General features: G+C 40.3%; 1 protein-coding gene across 5 annotated transcripts in view; it reads right to left on the reverse strand.

Moving 5' to 3' along the window:
- Positions 1-533: 533 nt before the first annotated feature.
- Positions 534-24,796, reverse strand: part of DROSHA (drosha ribonuclease III) — a 121,930-nt gene continuing 97,667 nt past the window's right edge. For all 5 annotated transcript variants that reach the window (XM_055422233.2, XM_055422234.2, XM_088827641.1 and 2 more), the window contains 9 exons: positions 24,182-24,226; positions 22,423-22,580; positions 20,945-21,050; positions 9,034-9,175; positions 7,511-7,593; positions 7,313-7,416; positions 5,118-5,210; positions 4,263-4,309; positions 534-937 (listed from right to left, as the gene is read on the reverse strand). In XM_055422233.2, the coding sequence (XP_055278208.2) occupies positions 807-937; positions 4,263-4,309; positions 5,118-5,210; positions 7,313-7,416; positions 7,511-7,593; positions 9,034-9,175; positions 20,945-21,050; positions 22,423-22,580; positions 24,182-24,226 (909 nt within the window). In that variant the 3' untranslated portion in view covers positions 534-806. The remainder of the gene's footprint in view (positions 938-4,262; positions 4,310-5,117; positions 5,211-7,312; positions 7,417-7,510; positions 7,594-9,033; positions 9,176-20,944; positions 21,051-22,422; positions 22,581-24,181; positions 24,227-24,796) is intronic.

A 24,796-nucleotide genomic window follows, 5' to 3' on the forward strand; every position in this document is an offset into this window, starting at 1 on the left:
GAACTGAACTGAACTGAACTGAATAAAGGAGCTGCTTGGAGCTGCCAAAAGCTGTGAACCCTCCTCTTCCTTCTGCCCACTCCCTCCCCAAATCCAACATAATTTCAAGATATTCTGAGACATTCCTGAAGTCTGTCTATAAATTTCTAAAAGGGTCCACTGACCCCAGGGTAAGAGCACCTGATTTAAAGTGTCATCTGGCTTGGAATCATGATTTCTCCTGATTCTAGTGATTCAAGGAACATATGTGACTCAAATATCAGTCTTTCCCCCTGCCATTAGCCAGTTAAATGTTAAAGGGATTCCTTCTACAAAGGACTCACTGGTTAGTGAGGGTAAGCATAATGTTTGCAGCTGAGAACCTGATAAACACCAAGATGAAAGCTGAAAATGGAGATTAATCCAGAGATTTCAGGCAGTATGGGTGTTTAGAGAGTATAACCTAAATACCTGGGAAAGTGATTTTTTTGCTAATCCACTGAAAGTCTGGAGTCACAATCTCAGAAAGATAGAAAGAATAGGATCTATTCCGCACAGAATACACATTTTTAATTTTATTGTTTAAAAGCAAAATAAACGGGAATACACACATTTACCCAAGTGAAGTTTTACATTAAATAGAAAGCAAATACTTTGTAATAAAAACAAATATGAGATCAGTAAAAGGAGAATGATGTGACTTTGTGTTTTATTTCAATGGGCAGCCTTCATTCAGTCTCTCCACAAAAACTAGGCGAGGTCTCAACGGGCAGCAGTCACGGTTACGAGGCAAGCAGATACACCACCACTTCCGTCCGTGCCGTCCTTTATTTCTTTATGTCCTCGGTCTCGTCTGGCTCTTTCTCTTGATGCTCTCTTTCCCACCTCATTTCTTTTAACTCTTGTCTGTATTTCCGCTCAATGAACCGCTTCTGATGGGCCATCTGGGGAAAGTTATCTGACACAAGGAGATATATTTTACACTTAATAAAGGAGAGCCACCAGTGTACAGAATGATGCAAACTAAACGCAACACACAAGCAAACGTGTATTTCACAGAAATATAGAGTTGCATTTTGTAAGGCAAGAGAAAAAAAAAATTGCTCATTTTCCTCTCTTTTTCTTTTATCATTCAGGAACACAGTGGAAGTCTAAATCGGCACCTGGTTCTGGATTTCAATATCGGATGTGAACTCAAGCATAAAAGGCACCGGAATACACAGTTGTTAAAACATAGCGTGTGACTTCAGCAAGTTTCCAGCTAGGTGTTTTAACAGTTCTCCTAGCAACAAGTGATTTTTAGGGAGAGATTAAAGGCTGTAGCAAAAATGAGTTGTATATTTTTACAAAGCTTAAACCCAAAACTTCAAACAAATAACAATATTATCACATCATTATTTACAAACAATTTTCCTCTTTCGGAAAAGAGGAAAAAGATCAGATGGCCAAAAGGAAGGCGGTCACATCTTAAGTCACCATTTCTGATAATTCAATTTGTGAAGTTTACTCAAGAGACCCAAGCTAATGAGTAATAGCAGCCCAAGTACAGCACTTTCATTTGGTGAAAGGGAAACATGTCACTCAGTAGCACAGTTGAAGCTATATTTAGTTTGATATTTGACCCTGTTCAAATATCAAAGGGTAGAAATCTTGATTAAGATGTAAAAATTTTACAATTCAGTTGTTATTTGTGGTATGTGATGAGTGTAGCAATGGAGTAAGAAACCAAATATGGAACACAAAAGAGTCATCTTACACACTTATTCGGCACACACACACTTCAACAACACACATCACAGAGGGATGCGTGAACAAATGAGGGTGACACGCGCTATCTGGTAACTGGGTACAGGTCTGTTAAACACAAGAGGTACTACTTCATATTTAAAAATAAGGAGGGGGCACATGTATTCCCATGGCTGATTCATGTTGAGTATGCCAGAAACCAACACAAGATTGTAAAGCAACTGTTCTCCAATTAAAAACAGATAAATTTTTAAGAAAAGTGAAACAGGGAGAATCAGAAAGCAGGGCATATTTGAGAGAGTGCTTGATTTTGTTACGGATGAAGCCTAATAAACATACACAGTATATTCCCAAACCCTCCTTCCTTTTAACACTGTGTCCCATCTTCGCTCCTGTTGGGAGGAAGACAGGAAGCGACAGGGTGGTGGGAAAATAATATGAAGGGCGAGTAAGTCACTTAAAATCAGTGACTGACTTTAAGCAAAAAAGAAACATAATGGCATCTGAATTTTAGAAATAAAATAGCAGTCAGATCCTGTTCTCCAAGTACATTAAATTGATTCCTTACGTACTGTATGAAACACAGGTTTCAGGTATTAAGAGCATAACCCCAACAACTCAGATATAACCATAGATAAGCTTTTAGAATACATCCTTATACTAAGCCCTTTTCCTATGAAGTAAATTTATACCTGACACACATATACACAATGTAAATGTGTACATATATGAATTAGACACACAAACAGTTAAAAATTCCCTGAGCCCAACTTACACTGGGAGAGTAGAGCTATAAGCACACTTTGATGGATACACTTTTTTCACTTATTCTAGTAGTATAAGCATTTTCCCGTATCATTACTCTTCAAAGATATTTTTATATTACAACATTTGGACAAAGCTAAGGTTGGCAAACTACTGTCTATAGGACAAATCTAATCCTCTACCTGTTTTGGTAAACACGGTTTTACTGGAACACAGACACTAGCCATCTGTATTCTACCTGAGTCTATGGCCACAAAATCAGAGCTGTGTAATTGTGATAAGAGTATTTACTATCTGCTCCTTAACAGAAAATGTTCATCAACCTCTGGGATAATTTATCTATGTTCAAACACACAGCTTGAAGGACTGATTGATTTTTTTAATTATTATAAATCAACTTGTCACAATCATCATGGTTTTGGAAACTTTCACTCATAATGCCAATTGTTTTCTTAGATTTGACTTCTAGAAAGGAAATCTCTAGATCAAAGGGTACAGACATCGTTCAGGAGCTGATGCATACTGTCAAACGGCTTTCCAGCACTTTAAACTTTTCTCTCCCACCAGTTCAGAAGTGCAGGCCAGTCTTAGGATCAGCCATCTCTCCAAATACTGTTTTATGGCTGAAAGCAAACAAATGAAAACTCCAAAGATCACCTTTAACAATCTTACAGGTGGAAAAATGGAGTCTCATTTTTAATACAATATGTGACTGTAATAAAATAAATAATAAAATCCATATATATAATGGATTTTTAAAAGCTCCTCAACAGAGTCAACAAAACTCTCAGTGAAGATTCCATGGACTTGGGAGCTTGGGAACACCAGCTTCTATCCCCAGGACTCCCCTCCCCTTGGCCCCCAAGCTCTCATCTGCAGTTTTCCGCATGGCTACTTGGCCCTCCTGCCTGTCTTGGAATTTCTCCCAGGCTGAGCATCCAGGGCCTGTTCACTTTCTGCTTTCCACACTTTGCTCTCGCCCACGCTGAGCTGGCAGTTGAAGCCTGATGGAATTGCACTGTCAGGTTCTGCCCACAGGTTTTGCTGGGCAGCACGATATACCTCAGAAGAAAACTTCCTTGCGCTTAAGCCTTCAATTTACAGAAGACTCTGCAGTTCCCTACAGGGTCAATTATGTAATTTAAGTGTCTTCAACCCAGCTATCCTACCCTTGGGAATCCATCCCCCAGAACTAAAAGCACCAATATAGAGACTTTTAGTATCAACAGTGATAAAAACACAAAAACAATATCCACCAAAAATTTTAAAAGCTGAACAAAGGCATATCCACAGCATGAAATATGATGCAGCCCTTAAGAAAGAATGCATTGGACCCACGATGACCTGGAGGGCTGCCCATGATGTATTATCTAGCAAGAAAAGATGGATGCAGAGAAGTACATAAATATCCCACTTTAATTAAACAGCGGCCAAACGCCAAAAAGAAAAAACCTTCACAGGTTTTAGAACTATAGAGAAATATATAGAATGAAATATACTAAGTCACTCACATGGGTTACCTGTGCTGAGAGTGGGACTCTATGCAAAATAGGAAAATGAAAATCAAAAAGCATTTGGGAATACTTTTTTAAAAATTATAAGCCTATTTTATACATATCTTACATTACACTACACTCTGTGCAGAGAATAATTATGAAGAAAAGATGATCACATTTTATCAGTACTTACCATTTTTCTACTTTCCCATTTTCTATCCATAAAATACTCATTACATTATGAACATATAATTATAGAAAAAGAGATAGGCTTACATTTTTCAAGTGCATCCATTGCTGCTCCCATTTCTGCTTGCTGAATACTATTAAAGAAAATGAAGACAAGGTACACTTTAAAGATTTTTTTTCCCAAAAACACAAAATATGGCTCCAATTTATTCAGGCTAGTTTTCATGTTTGGTGCATACAATTTTATCTGATTACTTCTACTGTCACATACTGAATTGCACAGATAGGAATATACACAAGGGCATGGAGAAATGTCATTTATCTGTACAAAGCCTGTTTAAGTTATTCGTTCCACACTTTCAACAGTGCAATAAAACGCCTTCCACTTATATTAGGTCTGAAGTATTTCTTACTTAAATTTGAACATCCTCAGTGTAAAGTTTAAGAGGCAAAGAGTAAAAAAATACACATATAGACAGACTTCAAATCACTTCTCAGTTTAAGATCTAAATTGGAAGGTTCAAAGAAAGGTGATAACATATGAAATTCTTTTTACCTGAAGATGTGAGCATTCCCACAAAGCTCAAGTGAATAGTAATAAGAGATCAAGTGTCTAACGGCTGTGTCACGCACGGCATGTTTCATAAAATGCTTGCAACAGAGAACAGACCTTACCTGTGTGTGCACCTGCTGATGTGCTTTCTCAAGGCAGCCAAAGCCCTTATGCAATGGCATTTCCACTGCTCAAGGCCGACTCTCGAGCCTGGGGCTGAGTTTGGTGGGGATATTAAGCCTTGAGATTCACTTTGCTACTACCCTTGAACACTCTATACTCTAAGTTCAAAAAGACAGGCTGCAGAGTTTGGAAATACCAAGCAGGTATTAATTCTCGGACACACAGGATGTTCATTTGAAGAAACCTAAAGTATCGTCCTCTCATACCTTGGTCCTTTCCCACAGCCAATCCTTTCTCCCTTGAAGTAGACAGCCACAGTGTAGGTCCTCGCATGGGATGGCCCCACTGTCTGCAGAGTCCTGAAAGGAAAAGGAAAGAGCAGTAATTATGTAAAGTGCTACTTAATTGTTACTGCTCATACATAACTCCACGAAAAACCATGTGACTTACTGCTGAGAGAGAGGAAGGCAAAAATAACAAGAAAACTAAAGGAGTACAGTTTTGATTTGCTAATATGACAAATATAGACAGCTTTGAAGTAGGAAATTTTTCAAATTCTATAGTGAATTTTGTGTGTGTGTGTGTGTATATATCCTTAAACCATTATGAACAGTATCTGAAGGCAAACAGTAAAGTATAAAATATTTTTAAACAATTTCAAAGTGTTATTCCAAGTATTATAAAATTTAAGTTAGCCATTTCAGTCTGTTCATTGTATTTCAATGCTAATCACAGCTAAAAATCACAAATATTTGGGTAATACACTGCAAGCCCCGTCTGAAGAGCATCACATCCTTTATGGATTCTTTCTAATGAAAAATCAGAGATCATTTCAAAGGTATGTTATAATCGGAGTACACAACTCAACTGCCAAAAAACAAAACACAGGGTACTCTGGATATTAATGACAGGGTGCAGATTTCAAGTGTGATAAAACTGATAACTTCATGGAAAAGGGAAATTAAAAGTAGCTAGCAAAGATAATGGGATGAACACAGTAATCTTGAAAAAAAAACTATGTAAAACAACCCCATCATCTTGATAAAAAAGAACAAGCTCGTCACACGCTTTCATGGGGGGATTTATGAGAAGGGGGCAGTCATTTCCTTTGTCTGTACTCACTGGGATGAAAGTACACGGATGGCTTCTTAAAGGTAGCACTTATTATAGTAATCATGCCTGCACTATGAGAAGTTTATCACCCTCATTTTATTTATTGAACTTTAATTATCACTTTGATGAGGAGATACTTTGAGCCTTTCACGTAATACAGTCTGGATGTTCATTATGCTTATTAGACACATATTAAAGTGCTATTTCTAAACATTTGGGTTTTTCTCCCAATAAATAAAGCAAACATTGTTCAGCAGTGACAGCTTCTTGGGACAATTTATAGCAGCCTGCTGTGGGGTGACTCAACCTTTTCTTGGCCTCAGTTTTTCTTTTAGTGAAAAAGCCTATAACGTGTTGTGACTATTAAATAAAAACATAAAAAAGGATTTAAAATTCCCGGCTGCCACTCTGGGGTTTTCCCTTGAGTACTGTGAAGTCTGAGAAAGTCCACAGGAGTGGGGGGGCGGGGGGTGAGGCTTTTGTTTCATATGAGACAAACAAATGTGTATACTTGTACGCATGTGTGAACAGAGACGGGGGAACCGTCTAAAGCTAGATATTTAAACATCCTTAAAAACACATATCCAGACCATACCTTGGGAGGCAACCCACTTATTTTGATAATCCCTCCCTTTTATAATTCCTCTTTGAAACCAGCTTCTGAAACCACCTTCTGAGTGTCTCGAGCTAATTACTCAACTTCAGAGTCAAGCCTCCCGTTTTCATCAAAACCGGTGTTATGTGTGTAGCAACCTGCGTTTCCTTTGAATGACTTCTGGCTACTCCTCAAAGGATAAAGATGTGTCACTAAAGATATTCAAATGTTCACACAGCTTTTGGGACACATCCTGGAAAGAAAAGTTCCAAATATTTGAATAACACAGCCGTGGTGATGAACGGCCTGGCTTCCCACAGTGACTGCCTGTCAGGCGATCGGGACAGATGCCAGCAGGGCTTCAGAAAGAGAGACACCCAAGTACACTTACAAATAAACAAGCACAGGCCGTCTAGTCTAGGTGTGCAGGTATCAGGGGTTGTGAGAAATAAGAAGACAAACAGAAGAATGTATATGAAAACAATTTAACCCAAATTTCTCTTGTCTTGATCTCCTCATCATTCTCCCAGGGAGCAGTTCACCATATTTTAGAGATGGAGAAAGCATAGATAATCAAATGTGACCTACTTATTTAGCACAAAAAGACTGACAGGCCCAGAGAGTGACAGTGCTGGCATCTCCCCCCAGGGCTATCATCACCACTGCGGCACAGCAATTAGCTCTTCCTCCTGGCACACGGAGGGTTATTCGAGGCTTCCCGGGTCCGACAGCCTGCGGGCAGCACGTACTTACTTGTACAGGGGAATGTCTGGTTCTTTTCCTTCTGTCCTAAGAGTCAGGCAACACTGCTGAAGCTGGGACTTGGGGTCGTTCCAATCCTGATTCAGAATGAATTCCTGTAGCAAGTCCCCCAAACAGTACTTTTAGTAAAGGATTCTAGAATCACCAAGCATAGAGCAAACAACTAATTTAAATTTTACATGAACTTACTTTTAATCGTGGAAAGAAACAAACATTCATGAAGGTATGAACATATTCCAAGTCTTTATCAATGTACAGCGCTGCAATAAATGCTAAAAAAGAGAAAGGGTAACATAAGCCCCGATGCACTGCCATTTACCAGAAAGAGTATGAGACTGAGCCTTTTAAGAAACATTTTAATAAGGTTTTCAACTTCCAAGCCCTCTTTATTTTTTAGCATTACCATTTCATCTTGCTTCAAACAAGAACTACTCTTTATCACTAACATTAGAAACAGCAAAAGAGATGTCTGATTAAGATGCAAAAACCACAAAGACCAAATTACATTTGTCTGAGGGCTAAATGAACAATTAGTTAAAACGATACACAAAATGCTGCTGTATATAGAAGGGAAAGAATGACATCAGGGAATGCAACCATGTTAACATCAAATAAATCAAAATAAAACTTGAAGATCAGATACAAGGCCAGAACAAGCACATCCGAAGGCCTGCTATTCTTAACACCAACCTTGAGATCACCCATTGACAGGGTCTGTGTCACATTTCATGAACAGAAATGGGACCATCTATGGATTCAATCTGCCGCAAGGGAGGAAAAATAAATACTGGGCTTAATGACAACATAACCAAATGTGCATTAACAAATGGTGACCCCAAAGACAACTTCATTATAAAGGTTATCTTAACCATGTAAACAAATGGCACAGGCCACCTAGTCTGAGTTTTTTAAAGAAGGCGTTAAAAATAGCTTCTGTTGAGCAAAAACAAAGGCCACTGAGACTGATCACTCAACTTAATTTTTTTGTACTTTTCATGTTAAGTTACTTTTCTTTAATTGAAAAAGAGATTCTTTTAAGTTCCTTAGTAGACTGCCTTTACACTTTGTAAATCAGCTGATTTTCATGGCAGACTTTAATATCTGTGTATAACTGCAGTTGTCAAAAATACCATAATATTAAATTTTAAAAAAAGGTTCCAAGGCCCAGGGAATGGCCCACTTACTTTAAAGTAGTATCAGAAACAATAAAATCGTGCCTATAATCCTTTAATTAGCTTAACAGGATTACTTATAATGCTACAAGACCATATCAGAAACTGTAAAAGATGACAACGTTGTCCATAGAGCTTTGAGTTCATTCACGGAAATAGATAATAATTCTAGTATTCAGTGAATAAATCACCTTCTTTCCTCTATGCCCATATCTAAAGGTTGCTGGTGGCAAAAAAACAGCTATGATTCACTATTACCGGTCTTCACATTCTGCTACTGTTTCACACAAAGAGATTTGATAGCTAAGCTTCAGGACGGAGGGGTGTGGGGGCAGGGGCACCAGTGAACACAGATGGAACATAAATCCATTATTCACATGTTTTAATTCCAAATTATTCTCTTTCAAACAAGCTTTGGAGAGAAGCATAAATAACAATTAAAATAGAAAAGATGTTTATTTAGCCAGAATATCATAATAATGAGAAGTGGCAAACTTTGAATCTGCAGGTTAAGAGAAAAGCTTTCTCTGTAGGACTCACATTCCAAAAGGTCGGCCAAGGTCTTGGTTCTCAGGGCGACAGGTCTTTTGGTCTTGTCATTGGTGATGGCGTATTCCTGCATGCCCAGTTCCTCCGCCACCTTGGCCTGAGTTCTGTTATTCACCAAAGAGCTTCGCAACAGCTGGCCAAACAGAATTGAGATACACTTAGAAACCATTTCACTTCTGGTCTCTCTCTTGTTCCTGTGTCGGGTCCAATCAGCCTAGACCATCTCACTGACAGGGACATCTAGGCAAGCAATGGCTTATGTTTTCAACCACCACCCTCAGGCAGCAGTGACAAACTCGACAGGCTTCCAGCTTCTTAATAACTTCCTCTGCTCCTGAATTTTACCTAACTGACCTTTAAATAGTTCATTTAGTTGTTTAGTAGCAGTGAGCAGTCTTAAGGGAGAGGCTGTACTATGGTAAAGGTCAAAGATTCCATTAAGTTTAATGTTACTAAAAGAAGAAACATTAAAACTAGTAAAAATCAACTTATTGAAGTATAATTTACATCCAGCAAAATACACCCATTTTCAGTTCAGTTCAGTTCAGTCGCTCAGTCGTGTCCAACTCTCCACAACCCCATGAATCACAGCACGCCAGGCCTCCCTGTCCATCACCAACTCCCGGAGTTCACTCAAACTCATGTCCACAGAGTCGGTGACGCCATCCAGCCATCTCATTCTCTGTCGTCCCCTTCTCCTCCCGCCCCCAACCTTTCCCAGTATCAGAGTGTTTTCCAGTGAGTCAACTCGTCGCATGAGGTGGCCAAAGTATTGCAGTTTCAGCTTTAGCATCAGTCCTTCCAATGAACACCCAGGATTGATCTCCTTCAGAATGGACTGGTTGGATCTCCTTGCAGTACAAGGGACTCTCAAGAGTCTTCTCCCACACCACAGTTCAAAAGCATCAATTCTTCGGTGCTCAGCTTTCTTCACAGTGCAACTCTCACATCTATACACGACCACGGGAAAAACCATAGCCTTGACTAGACGGACCTTTGTTGGCAAAGTAATGTCTCTGCTTTTTAATATACTGTCAAGGTTGGTCATAACTTTCCTTCCAAGGAGTAAGTATAGTTAAATGAGTTCTGACAAGCTTCTACATTTCCATTACCCAAACAAGTACCCTGGCCCCTTGGTGATCAATCAATCCAATCCATCTACCACCAGGCAAACTTGACCAGCTTTCTGTCACTGCACACTAGTTTTAAAGGAACACTCTTTAAAAGTCAAAAATAAACTTCATGTTGTACGGCACTGATGCTAATTTTGATAATACAGGATTTGTGGAAGTGATGCTTTGGTATTAATTAAAATATTTAAATTATTAATTTACATTGTTACTTTTGTTCTTTTAAAGATTTATACCATATATCCTGACTCACAGTTTTTCAAGCTGAGATCCTTTATTTTTAATCAAATTAATATATAATTTTCATATTTCAACTTCAGGAATGCCATACGAAAATTTCTACTAGGAATTTCATTCAGCTAGGAATCCTCTAAGGACTGTCTAAGCAGTAGCATTAAACAGTGCGTGAAAACTGTACAACCAGTCCATAGTAGAGATGCCCATAAAACAAGCATGCCGTAGGAATTTAACAGTCACTGATCACTCACTAGGGGAAGGTGGGGAGGGATGCCGGGGAAAGTAGATAGACACAGAGATGAGAACTCACCAAACAAAAGCTGAAAGTAACTATCCCCAGTCTGTACGATCTGGGGAAATAATGGACCTAAAACTTGAAATTTTTCTTACAAAGATAAAACAAACCCTTGGTCTAGTACAATTCCTGCTAAGGAATCCCTGATGCCAGGGCCAAGGCGCAGGAAACAGCTGCAAGTGATGCTGGTATTATACCCCCTGCTGTTCCACATCGCACTTTGCTTATTAGATGCAAGTTTTATGCTCTGTGGCTCCAGAGTGTCAACTGAGCTTATGAAAATCAAGATTTATTCTCAATGCCTGAGATTGCATCTTTGACAACAGATAAATAAGAAACAATATGTTCTTAATTTGTCTGACAATGATTCATGAAGCAGAAACACAACTTGATCTTCATAAGCCATGCTTGCTGTTGAGTTACAGACTATTATTATTCTTTGCTTGTCTCTGCTCCTTTCCTCCAATCTCCCCCTAACTCTACCTTTTCTTCAACACAGTGTTTCATTAAAATTAATACCCACAGAGAAGTTCAAAATTAAAAAGGCCTAGCAATATAACATTCAAAGAAGACAGGATCAGGGAATTCCCTGGTGGTCCAGTAGTTAAGACTCAGCGCGTTCACTGTGGTGGCCCCAAGTTCAATCCCTGGTCAGGGAACTAAGAAACCACAAGGTGCACGGTGCGGCCAAAAACAAAAACACAACCAACAGGGTTATGTGCCCACTAGTCTAAAACCTGAGCTGGAAAGGAGACATCTTTTTTAGTTTGGATTTATAGTGGGGGGAAGTTCACACTGTATAGGCTGTTGGAGAACAGGAGGGTTATTTTGAGAATATAGCTATGCTCAGCGAGCTGGGTTCTCAGTATATGCTTTTGGTGAGAGGAGAAAACTCTAATATGGGCTGTGTGTATGGAGACTTCATGCCTTAGAATCAACAAGCCTGATGTTCACACATATGAGCACACAAACCGTAACACATCACTGGTTACTGGGCCCCAGCTGCTGCCTTCCAGGGTCAGGGCTCCCTGTTCAGTGCTGCGCAGTGATGCTGTCCGACAGGGACAGAGGACAGCAGTGAGGATGGAAACAGAAATGCTACCGGTTAGAAACACTACCTTTTATTTAAGATACGCCCGATGGGTCTTAAAGCACCAACCGGTGGCCAGCAGAAAGTGAGATCTTTCAGTTCTTGCCAAAACGTAAAGCTGGAACCAAAAGTCAGGGGTGGGGAGAAGGAAGATATAAATCATCCACACTTTTAGAGTCAGTTTATATTTAGAAGAAGAGATGAAAAGAGGTAAGGTCTTGCTCTTTACTCAAACACGAAAGTCTGAAGAAAGGCAGTTCTTTAAATGACAACCTCCATTCCTGGCATTTGCTGAACTGTATTTCAGAATAAATCACGCTGTTTGCCAATAGCTACTGAAATATGGTAGTTCAGAGCAACAGTTGTGGAGGCTGATGCTAGGCTAGGCCCCGCACTGCCAGCTGAAGATCCTGAGATGACCAGCATCCCGTGGCTGCCCTCTGAGAGCTGCCCGTCTCCAAGGGAAGCTGCACACAAGGTGGCCAAGGTGACAGCACAGGCCACAGCACACACACGCACTCCTCTCCAACCAGGTCTTCCAAAGGAGGGGACCTGACCTGGAGCAACATTTCAGAGGCTTGTTGATCTGGTTGTTATATCAGAACTATTAGGTAGTTCTGACACACTGGTACTTAGGCCTCTTTCCAAGAACCAAGGAATTAGAATTTCAGTACATGTACATTTTTTAAAAATTCAGGTAAGTGGACTCTGATGATTATAGACTCAGAACTGAAAAGAATGAATCTGCCAGTGGCAGAAGAATGGGTGCTATGGTCTGAATGTTTGAGTTGCCCTGAAATTCAAATGCTAAAATCCTAAAGATGATGATATCAGGAGGTGATTAAGTCATGAGGGTGGACCCCTCATTAATGGAATCTGTGACCTTATAAAAGAAGCCCCATACTGATCTCTAGCCCCTTCCCCACTGTGAGGAGGGTACAGTGAGAAGTCTGTGAGCCAGAAGAGAGCTTTCACCTGACCATGCTGACACTCTGACCTCAGATTCTAGATCTCCAGAACTGTGAGCAATAAATTTCTGCTGTTCATAAGCCATCCTGTCTGTGGTACTTTGCTATAGCAGCCAGAACCGACTAAGACAGTATGAAAGGGTTTTCCAGGAAGAGGAAACAGCTCTGTCAAGAGCAAGGAGCCATGACAAAGAAAGATGATTACTGAGTGGAACTGGAAGAGAAATCTCAGCCTGGTGGGGAGAAGCTGATGCAGGTGAGTGAGGCTGGCTAACCTCTGGGCAGAGAAAGCTGGCTGACCTCTGGGCAGAGAGAGTCTTGTAGATGATGTAAAGACGTCTGTCTTTCCTGTAAGGGAAGAGGAATCCCAAAAGGTGTCAAATGGGAGCAGTGGCAAGGTAGTCTTCTGATTTTAGAAAGAATATTTTGGTAGATGGGTTTGGATGGGCTAAGATACAAGGTTTACAGATGCTGATGCTATAAACTATTATTTTACAAAGAAGAAAAATTTTTAGTAGAAATCTAGAAAACCAACATTAAGCACCCAAGTGAGCATGAGATACTTATTAGGATGTTTTGCAAACAGTGCCTTGAGTTAGATGTACTGGGTTGGCCAAAGAATTTGTTCAGGCTTTTCTGTAACATCTTACAGAAAAATACAAAAGAACTTTTTAGCCAACCCAGTACTTGTAAAAAAGCAAATGATTTGGCGCCAAGCTGCCTAGGTGCAAACTATGGCTCTACCACTTCTTTGCTAAGTGATCCTGTATAAGTTACTAAATCTCTCTGAGGCTCAGTTTCACATCCATTAAACAGAGAAAACAGTACCTACCTCACAGGGATGTAAGGAGAATTAAAGTGAATGTGTTACAGTCTAAGCACAATGACTGACACATAACAAACACACTGAAACATTAGCTCCTGTTGTTCGGCACTGCCATTATCAGCTAAGACATGCTTAATATGGAGAGAAGACTAGAAAGTTCCAGGAACTCCTCTGGATTTGTTTTCAATGCAAATATTCTGGATACCTGTTCACTGTCTTCAAAGCTCTCAATTTTACTAAGTCTAACCTGCCCTTACCAACATTTTTTTTAAAACACCACACTATCCCCACTCACAAAAAAAAAAAATGTAAAATTTAATTTTCAATCACCGGAAAAAGCAAGGAAAGCTGTACTAAGGGCTCACTATAAAGCTGAGAGGAAGACTGCTGAGTTCCTGAAGCAATGGCAAGGATCGACAAATTGCAAATTGTGATTTTGAGGATCCAGGATGTTTCCTATTATCTCAACAAGGCAGTCTTTCCAAATTCAAATTTTACTAAGAAAAAGGTTTACTAGTTTGAAAGAAGCCAAGAAACACTCTGGCACTCTTCCTTCAACTTCTACTTACTCTTGATTCTAAAGAGAAAAACCACAGCTGTTGGACATGAGCTACCGAAGAGGGCCCCCTAGTGTAAACAGGAGAGTCTCACTAATTTTCCTGAGGACTTTAATGTAAGAGCATGGGGTGAAAGACAAACGTATTATTAAAAACGTCAGTGATGTGCCTCACAGGTCTCTCATACCAAGAGTGGTGGCCAGATGGCCTCCACTTCCCGAGAGAACTGAAGCAAAGGTAGGCAAATGCTAGCAGCCAGAGTGCAAGTCAGGGCCACACAGCCAGTTTACGACAGTGATGGAGAAGTTCTCAAATAGGAGCTGTGGAATCTGCCCTCTCAGAGATCTGTCAGCTCAGGCACCTGTTAATCTGATTCATGCTTTGCGCTGTCTGGAGGCAGCAGGGAAGGATTAGATCAAGGCTTCCCAAAGTTTATCTGTAACCCTCACTTTCTCATTGTCCCAATCATTCCTCTGTTCGTTTTGTTTTTCTTCTTTTTCTTTCTTTAATCTTTTGGCCACACCACAAGGCACGGGGGAGAATCTTAGTTACCCGACCAGGGATCGAACCTGTACGCCCCTACTCTGGAAGCACGGAGTCTTAACCACTGGGCTACCGGAGTGGTTCCCTCCAAATCATTCCTCTAAAAATAAAAATTTCAAGATACAAATTAACTTACCTACAAAACAGAAAACGACTCACAGACTTAGAGAATGAACTTATGAGTGCTGGGGAGCAGGATGGGAGAAGGAATAGTTAGGGAGTTTGGGATGGACATGTACACAATGCTGTATTTAAAATGGGTAACCGATGGACCTACTGTAAGACCTACTGTACAGCCCAGGGAACTCTGCTCAATGTTACGTGGCAGCCTGGATGGGAGGGGAGTTTGAGGGAGAATGGATACATGTTTAGGTATGCCTGAGTCCCCTCAGTGTTCACCTGAAATTACCACAACATTGTTAGTCAGTTATACCTTAATACAAAATAAAAAGTTAAAAAAAATTTAAAAATAAATAAAAACAAAAATGTCTGCAAGTTCATCTTGCTTGTGGATACCAACACTGGGCACAGTGCACACTGGAGGCACGAGACCGACAAGTATCTTTAGCTCTGTAGTTTGTAGTAAAGGCCAAGACAAAAGAATGAGATAGACACAAAAACTCATATGCAAGTGTTAAAAAGCTGAAAGTGTGACAAGACAGGCGTTCTTGTCTGAGTAAGTGCTCTTTGAGACCTCCTCACTATTTACCTCTTTACTATTTACCCTAACTCTTCTGAGAAGGTTCTACCCTCAAAAGCCAAAAGTTCTATGAAATCGAACTCCATCATCCCCAGACAACTGCATAAGCCTGACATTCCTTCCCAAACAGGCCTGCTTGAACACCCAACTTACAGAACACTCTGTTTTCCCCCATCAGCATTCAAAATTTGAAAACCGCAATTTCATTTGCTCAACTGTCCTTAGTCTCTATGAAATAAGTGTGCAAGGGAATAGCTCTGGGCTAACTAACGCCTCCCTGAGTTGTGTGCTCTTTAATCACAATAACGATTTTTAGCCATCCTTTCCCGGCTTCCCACCCAGCCAAATGCAACTGCAATAAGCAATCCTTCACAAATTTTAAATTACTTTTAACCCTTAGACATTCATAAATTAAGTTTTCGGCTTCTTTCCTTACACATAAAACATGCTATTTCTCTCCAATGCCACTTCCACTTCCCTCTCTATATGAGTTATCCATCCATAAACCTCTCATTCTTCTACTTATCAAATATGTATTGAGAGCTCACATATGCCAGACACTGTCAGGCATACAGTGATGAATAAAAATATGCTCTCACATAACTTTCAGGCTTGTGGGACAGGCAAACTCAAAAAATAAGTGTCAAGAAGGAGAAGAGCATGGAGATTTGACTAGAGGGTTCCCCTTGCACGCAGCAGTCACGCTGGAACTGACATCTCATGCAGAGGAGGAGCTAGCAGGCAGCTGAGAGGGAGGGCTTGAAGTAGAATGGTCTCCAGGTAGGACAAACCCCATGGCAAGAGGGGCCTGGAGGAACACGAAGCAGGTCAGGTGAAAAGGTGCAGAGTGAGAAGACAAAAATGCAACATGAGGTCAGGCAGGTGGACAGGCTTGTTCTTTAGTTCCTCTCCAAAGAGCAAATGAAGAGCGTTAGAGTGGACTATGGTGATCATTCACTCAGCCTATTTGCTGAGCATAGACACGCCAGGAGTGTTCAAACACCCAGGGAATCAGGGATGAAGAAGAGAGACAAAATACCTACCCTCATGGAATTTACACTCTCATGAGAGAGCACAGACGGTGAGCAAGTAAACTATATAGTCTGTACTAAGGCATCACCAATTTGATGGACGTGAGTTTGAGTGAACTCGGGAGTTGGTGATGGACAGGGAGGCCTGGCGTGCTGTGATTCATGGGGTCGCAAGAAGTCAGACACGACTGAGCGACTGAACTGAACTGAAGGAGGAGAAGGAAGGAGAAAATGGGAGGTGAGATTCTAGACAGGAGGAGGGGAGCTAGGGATGAGGAAGAGGTCACTATTCAAGCAGAGTGAGGGAAAGAAGGCCTCACTGGTGAGGACATGTGAGCAGAGGGGAGGGATCTGGCCATAGCATGTGCAAAGACCCCGAGGCAAAGGCCGGCTCAGTGTCCTGCAGGAATCTCACAGAGGCTAAAGTCAAGTGTCTAGGAGAAAAAGTTAGAGAGGGTAACGGGAAGGTTGGTCATGCAGGGTCTTGTAGGTAACAACACTATCTTGTACCGCTGAGATGAGGTATCTTCAAAAAGTTTTGCCCAGAGGAGATTGTAATCTGACATCTCTTTAAAAACGATCCCTTGAGATGATGTGCTGAACACAGACAGAGGGGTGGGGAAAGATGGACCAGTTGGGAGGCTATGGCTGTAATTTAAGGTAAAGATAATCATGGTCCAAACCAAGGTGGTTTCACAGTGAAGCTGGTGAAAAGTAGTCATGTTTGAGACAAACTTTTAAGGTAAAATCAACAAGCTATGCTAATGGGTAGGAGGTGTCAGCATGAAACAGAGAAGAGTTAAGGACAACTCCACGGTTTCTAACCTGAGCAAGTAGAATCCTTACTGATAGGGAAAACACCAAGGTTTGGGGGTAGAAATCAGTTTTGTTTTGGCCATGATAGGTTTGAGCTGCCTGATAGAAACTGACCTAGAGATCGCTGTGGATCTATATAACCAAGTACATCTACAGATATGTAGACATATGAGTTTGGAGTTAGAGGGACAAGTAAGGGCTCAAGACATGAAACAGGAAGTAATGTATAGACATACTCAGAGGAAGTCAACAGAAAAGAGATGAGGCCTGAGAACGGGGGCACTCCAATAGTGAGAGGTCAGGGAAGTAAAGAGGAACAACTAAAATGGACTAAAGATGAACGGCCACTGTGGACACAACAGATGTATTGTGAAGATGCCACAGGCCGCAGCAGGTAACCTGGCCTGTGTGGAGAAAGAGCTGATTCAGCAAAGTCAGTGCAGGAAGCCATAACCTGTGATGCAGTCCAACAGGCCTGAAACCTGAGACAATGTCCCCCATGGGAGAGTACAAAAATGCCCAGAGGAATGGCGAGGCCAGCTTTTCCAATAGTAACACACATCTCAGGAAGAAATCTGAACCGGCTGCCTTGCCTACTGCTTTGGATAAGCACAACCCTAAGATTCCTTTCCTTTGCAATGTACAGTAAATGCCACCCTCTCTCACTGGATCTCTCTGTCAATCATATTCCTGTAACACTGTGACAGCTGTGCAGAAACTACTGCCATGGTCCAGGTGATGGTAGAAGATCTGGGTGATGAAGATGAGGCGGCTACTCCAGCAGTAATGTGGTCAAATATGTGAATGGTCTATGCTGGAGGGAAGGGAGGAAGCAGAGATGACTCCTACGCTGCTGACTTGCCACACTGGATGGGTGATGGTGCCCTTCAGTTACTCAAGGAATGCTGGAAGAGGACCCAGATTTCAAGTTCAGCCTTGGGATACACGGAGATGATGAACAGGCAGCTGGCGCTGAAGCTCAGAAACGAGATGGGGTCGAAGAAATCCATTCAGAAGTCTGCCTACAGCGTGAAACTAATGTTATTTTTATAAAGAATGCCTATAATAGACTTGAGTAAGAAAAGGAAATGCCTAGGAGCGAGCTTTGTGCATCCTGGAATATTCACCAGCTCTACAGAATAGGATGAGCCTGCAAAGGAGCTGAGAAAGAGTAGCTCAAGAGCTGAGAGGGAAACCAGGAATCTGAAGCACCACAGAAGCCCACGGGAGACAGTGGCTCAAGAAGGAGGGAGGGACCACCTGCGTCAGTGAGACGTTAATGAGACGCAGTATCTTTTAAAATCTGTATTTCACTGATTTTAGATCATCTTTGTTTTGCCAGTAGATTTGTTGGTCCTGATGATTTCTACCAAAGCCTTCTGTGAATACAGTTCAAAAAGCTCTCCATAACAGAATTTTGTCATTTGTTAACATCTTTCTAATAAGGTATCCAAAAACTCTCTAATTTCAAGAGAGCAAGGTCGATGATAAACATATTTTGGATCAAATTAGTTATGGCACTGAAGTCACTTAGGAAAGAACACAAAACTAGAGTCTCCAACATAGTTGTGCTTTTACCCTTACCCAGACCTGGGCAGGGCTCATGCCTTTCTGAGTCCTGGTTTCAGTATCTGTTCAGTGTTGGGGAAGGGGTTAGGACATGTGTGCAGTGCCAAGAAGGGAAGCAGTACATCTGTCAATCCATACCTTCCACTTCCACAAACTTCTGGAGTTCACAATTAATTTGTGGGAATACAGGGGTAAATGGGTATATCGAAGTCACATATTTTCAGCAGTGGCCTCTATATGCCCATAAAATGAATGACTGCTTCAAGCCATTTGCTTTAGTCTGGCCATTTCTCAGACCAACCAGATACTCTGACAGCTATGAAGTTATTCCCTAATGGCAGATACAGAACCGAGCATTTATTGATTCTTGGATGCAGAGAAAGACACTAGATACTAGTTTATTTCTGGCAAACCCTCATATGTTCTTAAGAATTTAATACTAATTCAAAAGGAATTTCTTGTCAATCCAAAAGCAGTTAATTATAAATGGTCATTAAACTGCTAATTTTAAACTAATTTTAAAAGTAAGAGTACTCCTGATTTCCCACAAAATGATACATGGGGCTTAGTAGAAACATAATAAATACTCATTTAATGAATGAATGAAATGACCATATTTTGTTGGGTTTAGAAATTCTGCTGAAAAATTACATCTCAACATAGTCAAATAATCATATTCTCCCTAAATTCAATATCTGTGTCTCTCACATAAACTATTTCCAGGGTTCAGAGTTGCAAAGATAATATCAAATTCTATTCAAAGCAAAACATGCACAGAACTTGTAAAGATGCAAAGTATGAAAGACTTACTATTTACCTCAAGCATAATGAAGAATGTCTGTACTCACAAGATGTCTTATGGTGTCTATTATTTTCTTTGCCCAATAAAGTATTTGCTTTCTCAATGCCCAGTCCTAGAGGGACTTCTCAAAGGTTATTCCTTGTGCCGGGAGATCATCATCACTGACTTCCAGATAGGTTTTGTTCTCCATTCCAGTTTTATTATTGATTGGTTTCACAGAGTAAAAACCGTAGGCAGCAAATAAAAAAACTCGATAAAGTTTTATAAAATGAAACAAAAGTGAGAGGAATGGGAACCATTTCACTTTGTTCATAAATCAAACATTTTCTCTCAATGTCCCTTTCAACTCCACATGGTCCAGCCAAACTATGCTTCTGATCTTTCATGCTGTGCCCTGTTTCAGCAGTCCTGATGCGTGTAATGTCTTTGCATAGAAATTTCTTCCCATTAATTCCCAACGGCCAAATCCTACTCATCCTTTAAGGCTCAAACATCATAATAACCATGAAGCCTTCTAGAAACTCCACAGCTAGAAGAAATCTTACTTTTCCTAAACAGCACACTTTCCTTGTATAATATTTAACGTAGTTCTCCCTTGTATTTATAGCTACTTTTTTATACTTTTTATAGTGTACATGTATGTGCATATACACACACCTTAAACTATACATATATATACACACACATATACATCTGTGTATATATACAGAAAGAGAATTCGTCATTGTTAACTTGCATTTTTAATTTCTTCTAGTAGTTTTTAAACTTCTAATGGACAGCTGCTGCTGCTGCTGCTGCTAAGTCACTTCAGTCGTGTCCGACTCTGTGTGACCCCATAGACGGAAGCCCACCAGGCTCCCCCATCCCTGGGATTCTCCAGGCAAGAACACTGGAGTGGGTTGCCATTTCCTTCTCCAATGTGTGAAAGTGAAAAGGGAAACTGAAGTCGCTCAGTCGTGTCTGACCCTTAGCGACCCCACGGACTGCAGCCTACCAGGCTCCTCCATCCATGGGATTTTTTAGGCAAGAGTACTAGAGTGGCTTGCCATTGCCTTCTCCGTCTAATGGACAGACTAGGCATCAAGTAATATTTGCTCCCCCCATGAAGCCTAACTCAGTATCTTGCACTGAGTAGGCAATCACTAAATAAAGGAGTATAAAATAAGCTCTCATCATATATTGTTTTTGCATACAATTTACATAATGAAACAAAACCATATATGCTAAATCACCAAGAACTAAGTCACCAGTTACATTAAGTATGTATCTAGTTCTTCAAATCTTCACTTTCTATTACGCAGCAAACTTGTTGGAGGAAACGGTTTTACACAAACTCACAGTTAAGTGTCCTTCATGATGATCTGGAAAATGAATGAATAAATACTCCGTGGCTACCAGCTGCATTATGGAGTCACCGAGGAATTCCATCCTCTGATTGTGGCCTCTGGGGGAAAAACACATCAATGTAAAGAGATCAATAAGCATTTGTAGATTCAAAAAATTTTTTAAAAATTTTAAGGTATGACTTTAAAAGGCAATGTGTTCATCTTGCTTAAAGCACAAAACTAAATACAACTCCCCAAAGCCCCTCAACTGAGAAGAGATCTGAGTCAATATAGGTTCGGTTTCAAAGGAGAGTAAAGTGAGTACTATCTAAGGATTAAACAACTGCTGAAAGAAAGACTGATAAATAGCACCTGGGCAGAAGCTGGGGAGAATCAATAGAAAAATAAAATACAGTTGAATCCTTGAACAACCTGGGGGTTAGGGGCAGTGACCTCCCAGGCAGTCAAAAATCCAGTTTAACTTTACAGCCAGCCCTCTGTACCATGGTTTGCACCTGCAGATTCAACCAAATGACACCACGCAGCACTGTGGCACATACTTACTGAAAAATATCCACGTGTAAGGGGACCCGTGTGGTTCAGATCGACGTGATTTAAGGGTCAGCTGTATAGTACAGACAACAACCCTGCACAATCTACACAGACAAAATACAGCAAAAAGATCCAAGAATTTTCTATGCTAAATCTTTACCTTTTCATTGAAAAATAGACTCCAGTTTTCAAATTCCAGGATAAGGACTAAAAAAAAAATCTATGACAAGATTCTTTCATTTTTACAGTGTAAAGACAACTGTGAATATCTAATTTGGGGGAAGAAAACCTGATGAGTGTGTGTTAGTTGCTCAGTCATGTCCTACTCTTTGTGACCCTACGGACTGTAGCCTGCCAGGTTCCTCTGTCTACAGGATTCTCTAGACAAGAATACTGGAGTGGACTGTTGGGGAAGAAACCCAAAACCTGAATTAAAAACGTAAAAAAAAAACAATTTTGGTTATTTTATCAGTTATTTCATTAGGTCAAGTTCAAATCACTCACTTACAGCAGGAACTGGAGGGTCAAATTCATGCTATGGCCTGTTTCAGTAAATCAGGTTTAATTGGGACACGTTCATTCATTTATACTTTTCCTGTGGCTGCTTGTATATTACTTTTGTGTTACTTATGTTGCTTTTATGACAGAGTTGAATTATCATGACTGTGACCACCTGGCCTGTCTCTTCATAGGAAAAAACTTTACTTCCTTCATGCTTATAATTTATAAAGAAATAAGATTCATGACAATGAGACCAAAAATACTGAATTAGAGCATATGCCCTGGTCTACATCAGTGTCTGGCTGCTCATCCATCTGATGATGTGACTTCCATGGAAATATGTTTGAAACCCCAATTCCTTGAAAGGGCACCCGGCAAAGGTTTGGGACTGTGTATCCAAATGGTCATGTTAGAACTACAAGAGTATTTCTAACTCACAGGGTCAGATGGTTAAATCCCACAGTTCTCAATGTGAATGCTCTTGCCAAAAGTCGAACATGCGTAAAAATTACTCCAATTGCATCTTCAAATTCAGTAAGTTTCTGTAGAACTGGAGAAGTCTCAATAAGTTGTCGATCAGTATTTGGCTCTTGAAGCTACAAGAACGAACAAATAAATATCACAGGCAGTTTTTGGTTACAAATGTAATTATCAATTCTAAGTGTTTTGTAAACTTCTTGTTCCCACAGGCAGAAATTTCTGAAATGCCAATAAAACATGAAAGCTTCTTTCTCATCCCTTAGAATGGCAAACAAACCTAATATTTAAAGAAGGCTCAAATAATATTTTCCAACCTTCTATCAGATTTCAAGGCCAAATACTATACACAGATAGTTCAAAATCCTAAGTATTATACTAGCTCTCCAAGGAAGAGGCAAGCTGAAGAACCCCTCCTAGGGAATATATCTATCTACCTGGTAACTCAGCAGTTTTCAAACTTTAGCACTCTTCAAACTCTTGCAGTACTTGTTAAAAGCAGACCGCAAGGCCCTGCACCCAGAGTTTCTCACTCAGCGTGACTGGAACAAGGACCAGGAATCTGCCTTTCTGGTAAGTTCCCAAGTAACACAGATGCTGCAGGTATGGTGATCAGCTTTTAAGAATCACTGCATTGAATAACTTGACCGCTGTGTATCTTCAAGGGGCTAACCTATTTTGGCAAATGATCATCATTACACTGGATTCAGCTTACACTGGAGATTATTATATTAATACCACTAGGCAGGTGCTCCGCGTAACAATGAGCCTTTAACCACTAGCAGAGAGCAAGTATAAAACATGTGAAATGAATACTTTCAGGAACTTTGGGCTAGTTCATGTTCATAAAATACTTCTAAAATACTCTGAATTAATGTCACGTGTTATTGTGAAGCCTCTCATAAGAGAGTTCAGCTACTAGTGATGATTATTATATACACATAATATATATATACAAAAATGTATGAGTATACATTTACATGTATGTATGTATAGATGTCTCCAAGGTAAAATGGTAATAAAAGCAGAGTGAGAATTTTTAAAACAATTGGGAAAGAGTGTCACCATATATAGATCTTTTAAATTTCAAAATCCTGAATAAAGTCATTGTTTACAATGTTTTATCCAACTGAAGTCAAATCTCTGAATTTCTAAGATACAAATTAGGTTACAATTTAGCAATGTTAATTTAGTATTTGTTCTACTTTGTAATAAGCCCAGACCTGCTTCCATATTATTTGCCCTATAATAGCAGGCATGTAATGGCAACCCACTCCAGTGTTCTTGCCTGGAGAATCCCAGGGATGGGGGAGCCTGGTGGGCTGCCGTCTATGGGGTCGCACAGAGTCGGACACGACTGAAGTGACTTAGCAGCAGCAGCAGGCATGTAGACACACTGGAGACAACACACTATGTCTTGAGTATCACTATTCTGGGGAAGAGAGGGGACCAAACCACAGCCACACAAGTAGCTCTTCCTGCCTTCCGAGCAATGGCAACTCCCAGTGTTTCGCCCACCTCACCCCAGACCACAAAAACACAATGCATGGCCTCATTTTAGTATTTGTTCCAAAGTTCTCCACTCTGATACCCCAGCTTAAAGTCATAATGCCACTGAAGGGAATCAAAGGATAAAAGTAGAAGGGGACAAAAGGCAAACTGAAGCATCGTGAGTACCTGGAGTTACAAAGCTCACTGCAGACAGGAAGGTCACACTTACCTGGAGTGGGTGGAGAGGATAATTGAGCCAGACTTCGCGCAGGTCCTAGAAAATGGAGCGATGCCTTTAATGCTCGAGGGAGTCACTTAACACACTCTAGAGTACTAAATAAAATGCCATTATGTGAAATACTGAACTATTTCAGATGCTGACTCCACTTATTGCAAATTCGATAGTGCTGGCAAACGAATTTTTTAAAAGTGTTTTCACCACTCCAACTGCCTGTAGTGACTCTAATTAGCCTATTAAGCTGGGGAGGAAAAGAGCCACCCCCGCCCCCAGGAGTCAACGACACCTTTTAAAACTGAGTTACACATTCGTTTAACCTAATACAGTGGATTAAGCTCCTGTTTTAATTATATTTTTTAGTTTACCATTCCTCAGAAATGTTCATCGGCTGTGCCTTTTGGAATTAAAACTCATCTCGAATGATCCTTCACTTGAGCACTAATTCATTATCATTGAGTAATACGGAAGTGGAAAACACCCATATCTAGTTCCTAAACTCTTAGATTTGTGAGACCACACTTTTACTGTGGGTCACTACAAATGTATACTTGAAATAAGAGAATAAATAAAAGCATTAACTTTGTAGAAAATCCTAATATGCTATTT

Source organism: Moschus berezovskii, chromosome 18 (genome assembly GCF_049115385.1).
Source record: "Moschus berezovskii isolate FMDL1 chromosome 18, NW_MosBer_1.0, whole genome shotgun sequence".
Lineage (NCBI taxonomy): Eukaryota > Metazoa > Chordata > Mammalia > Artiodactyla > Moschidae > Moschus > Moschus berezovskii.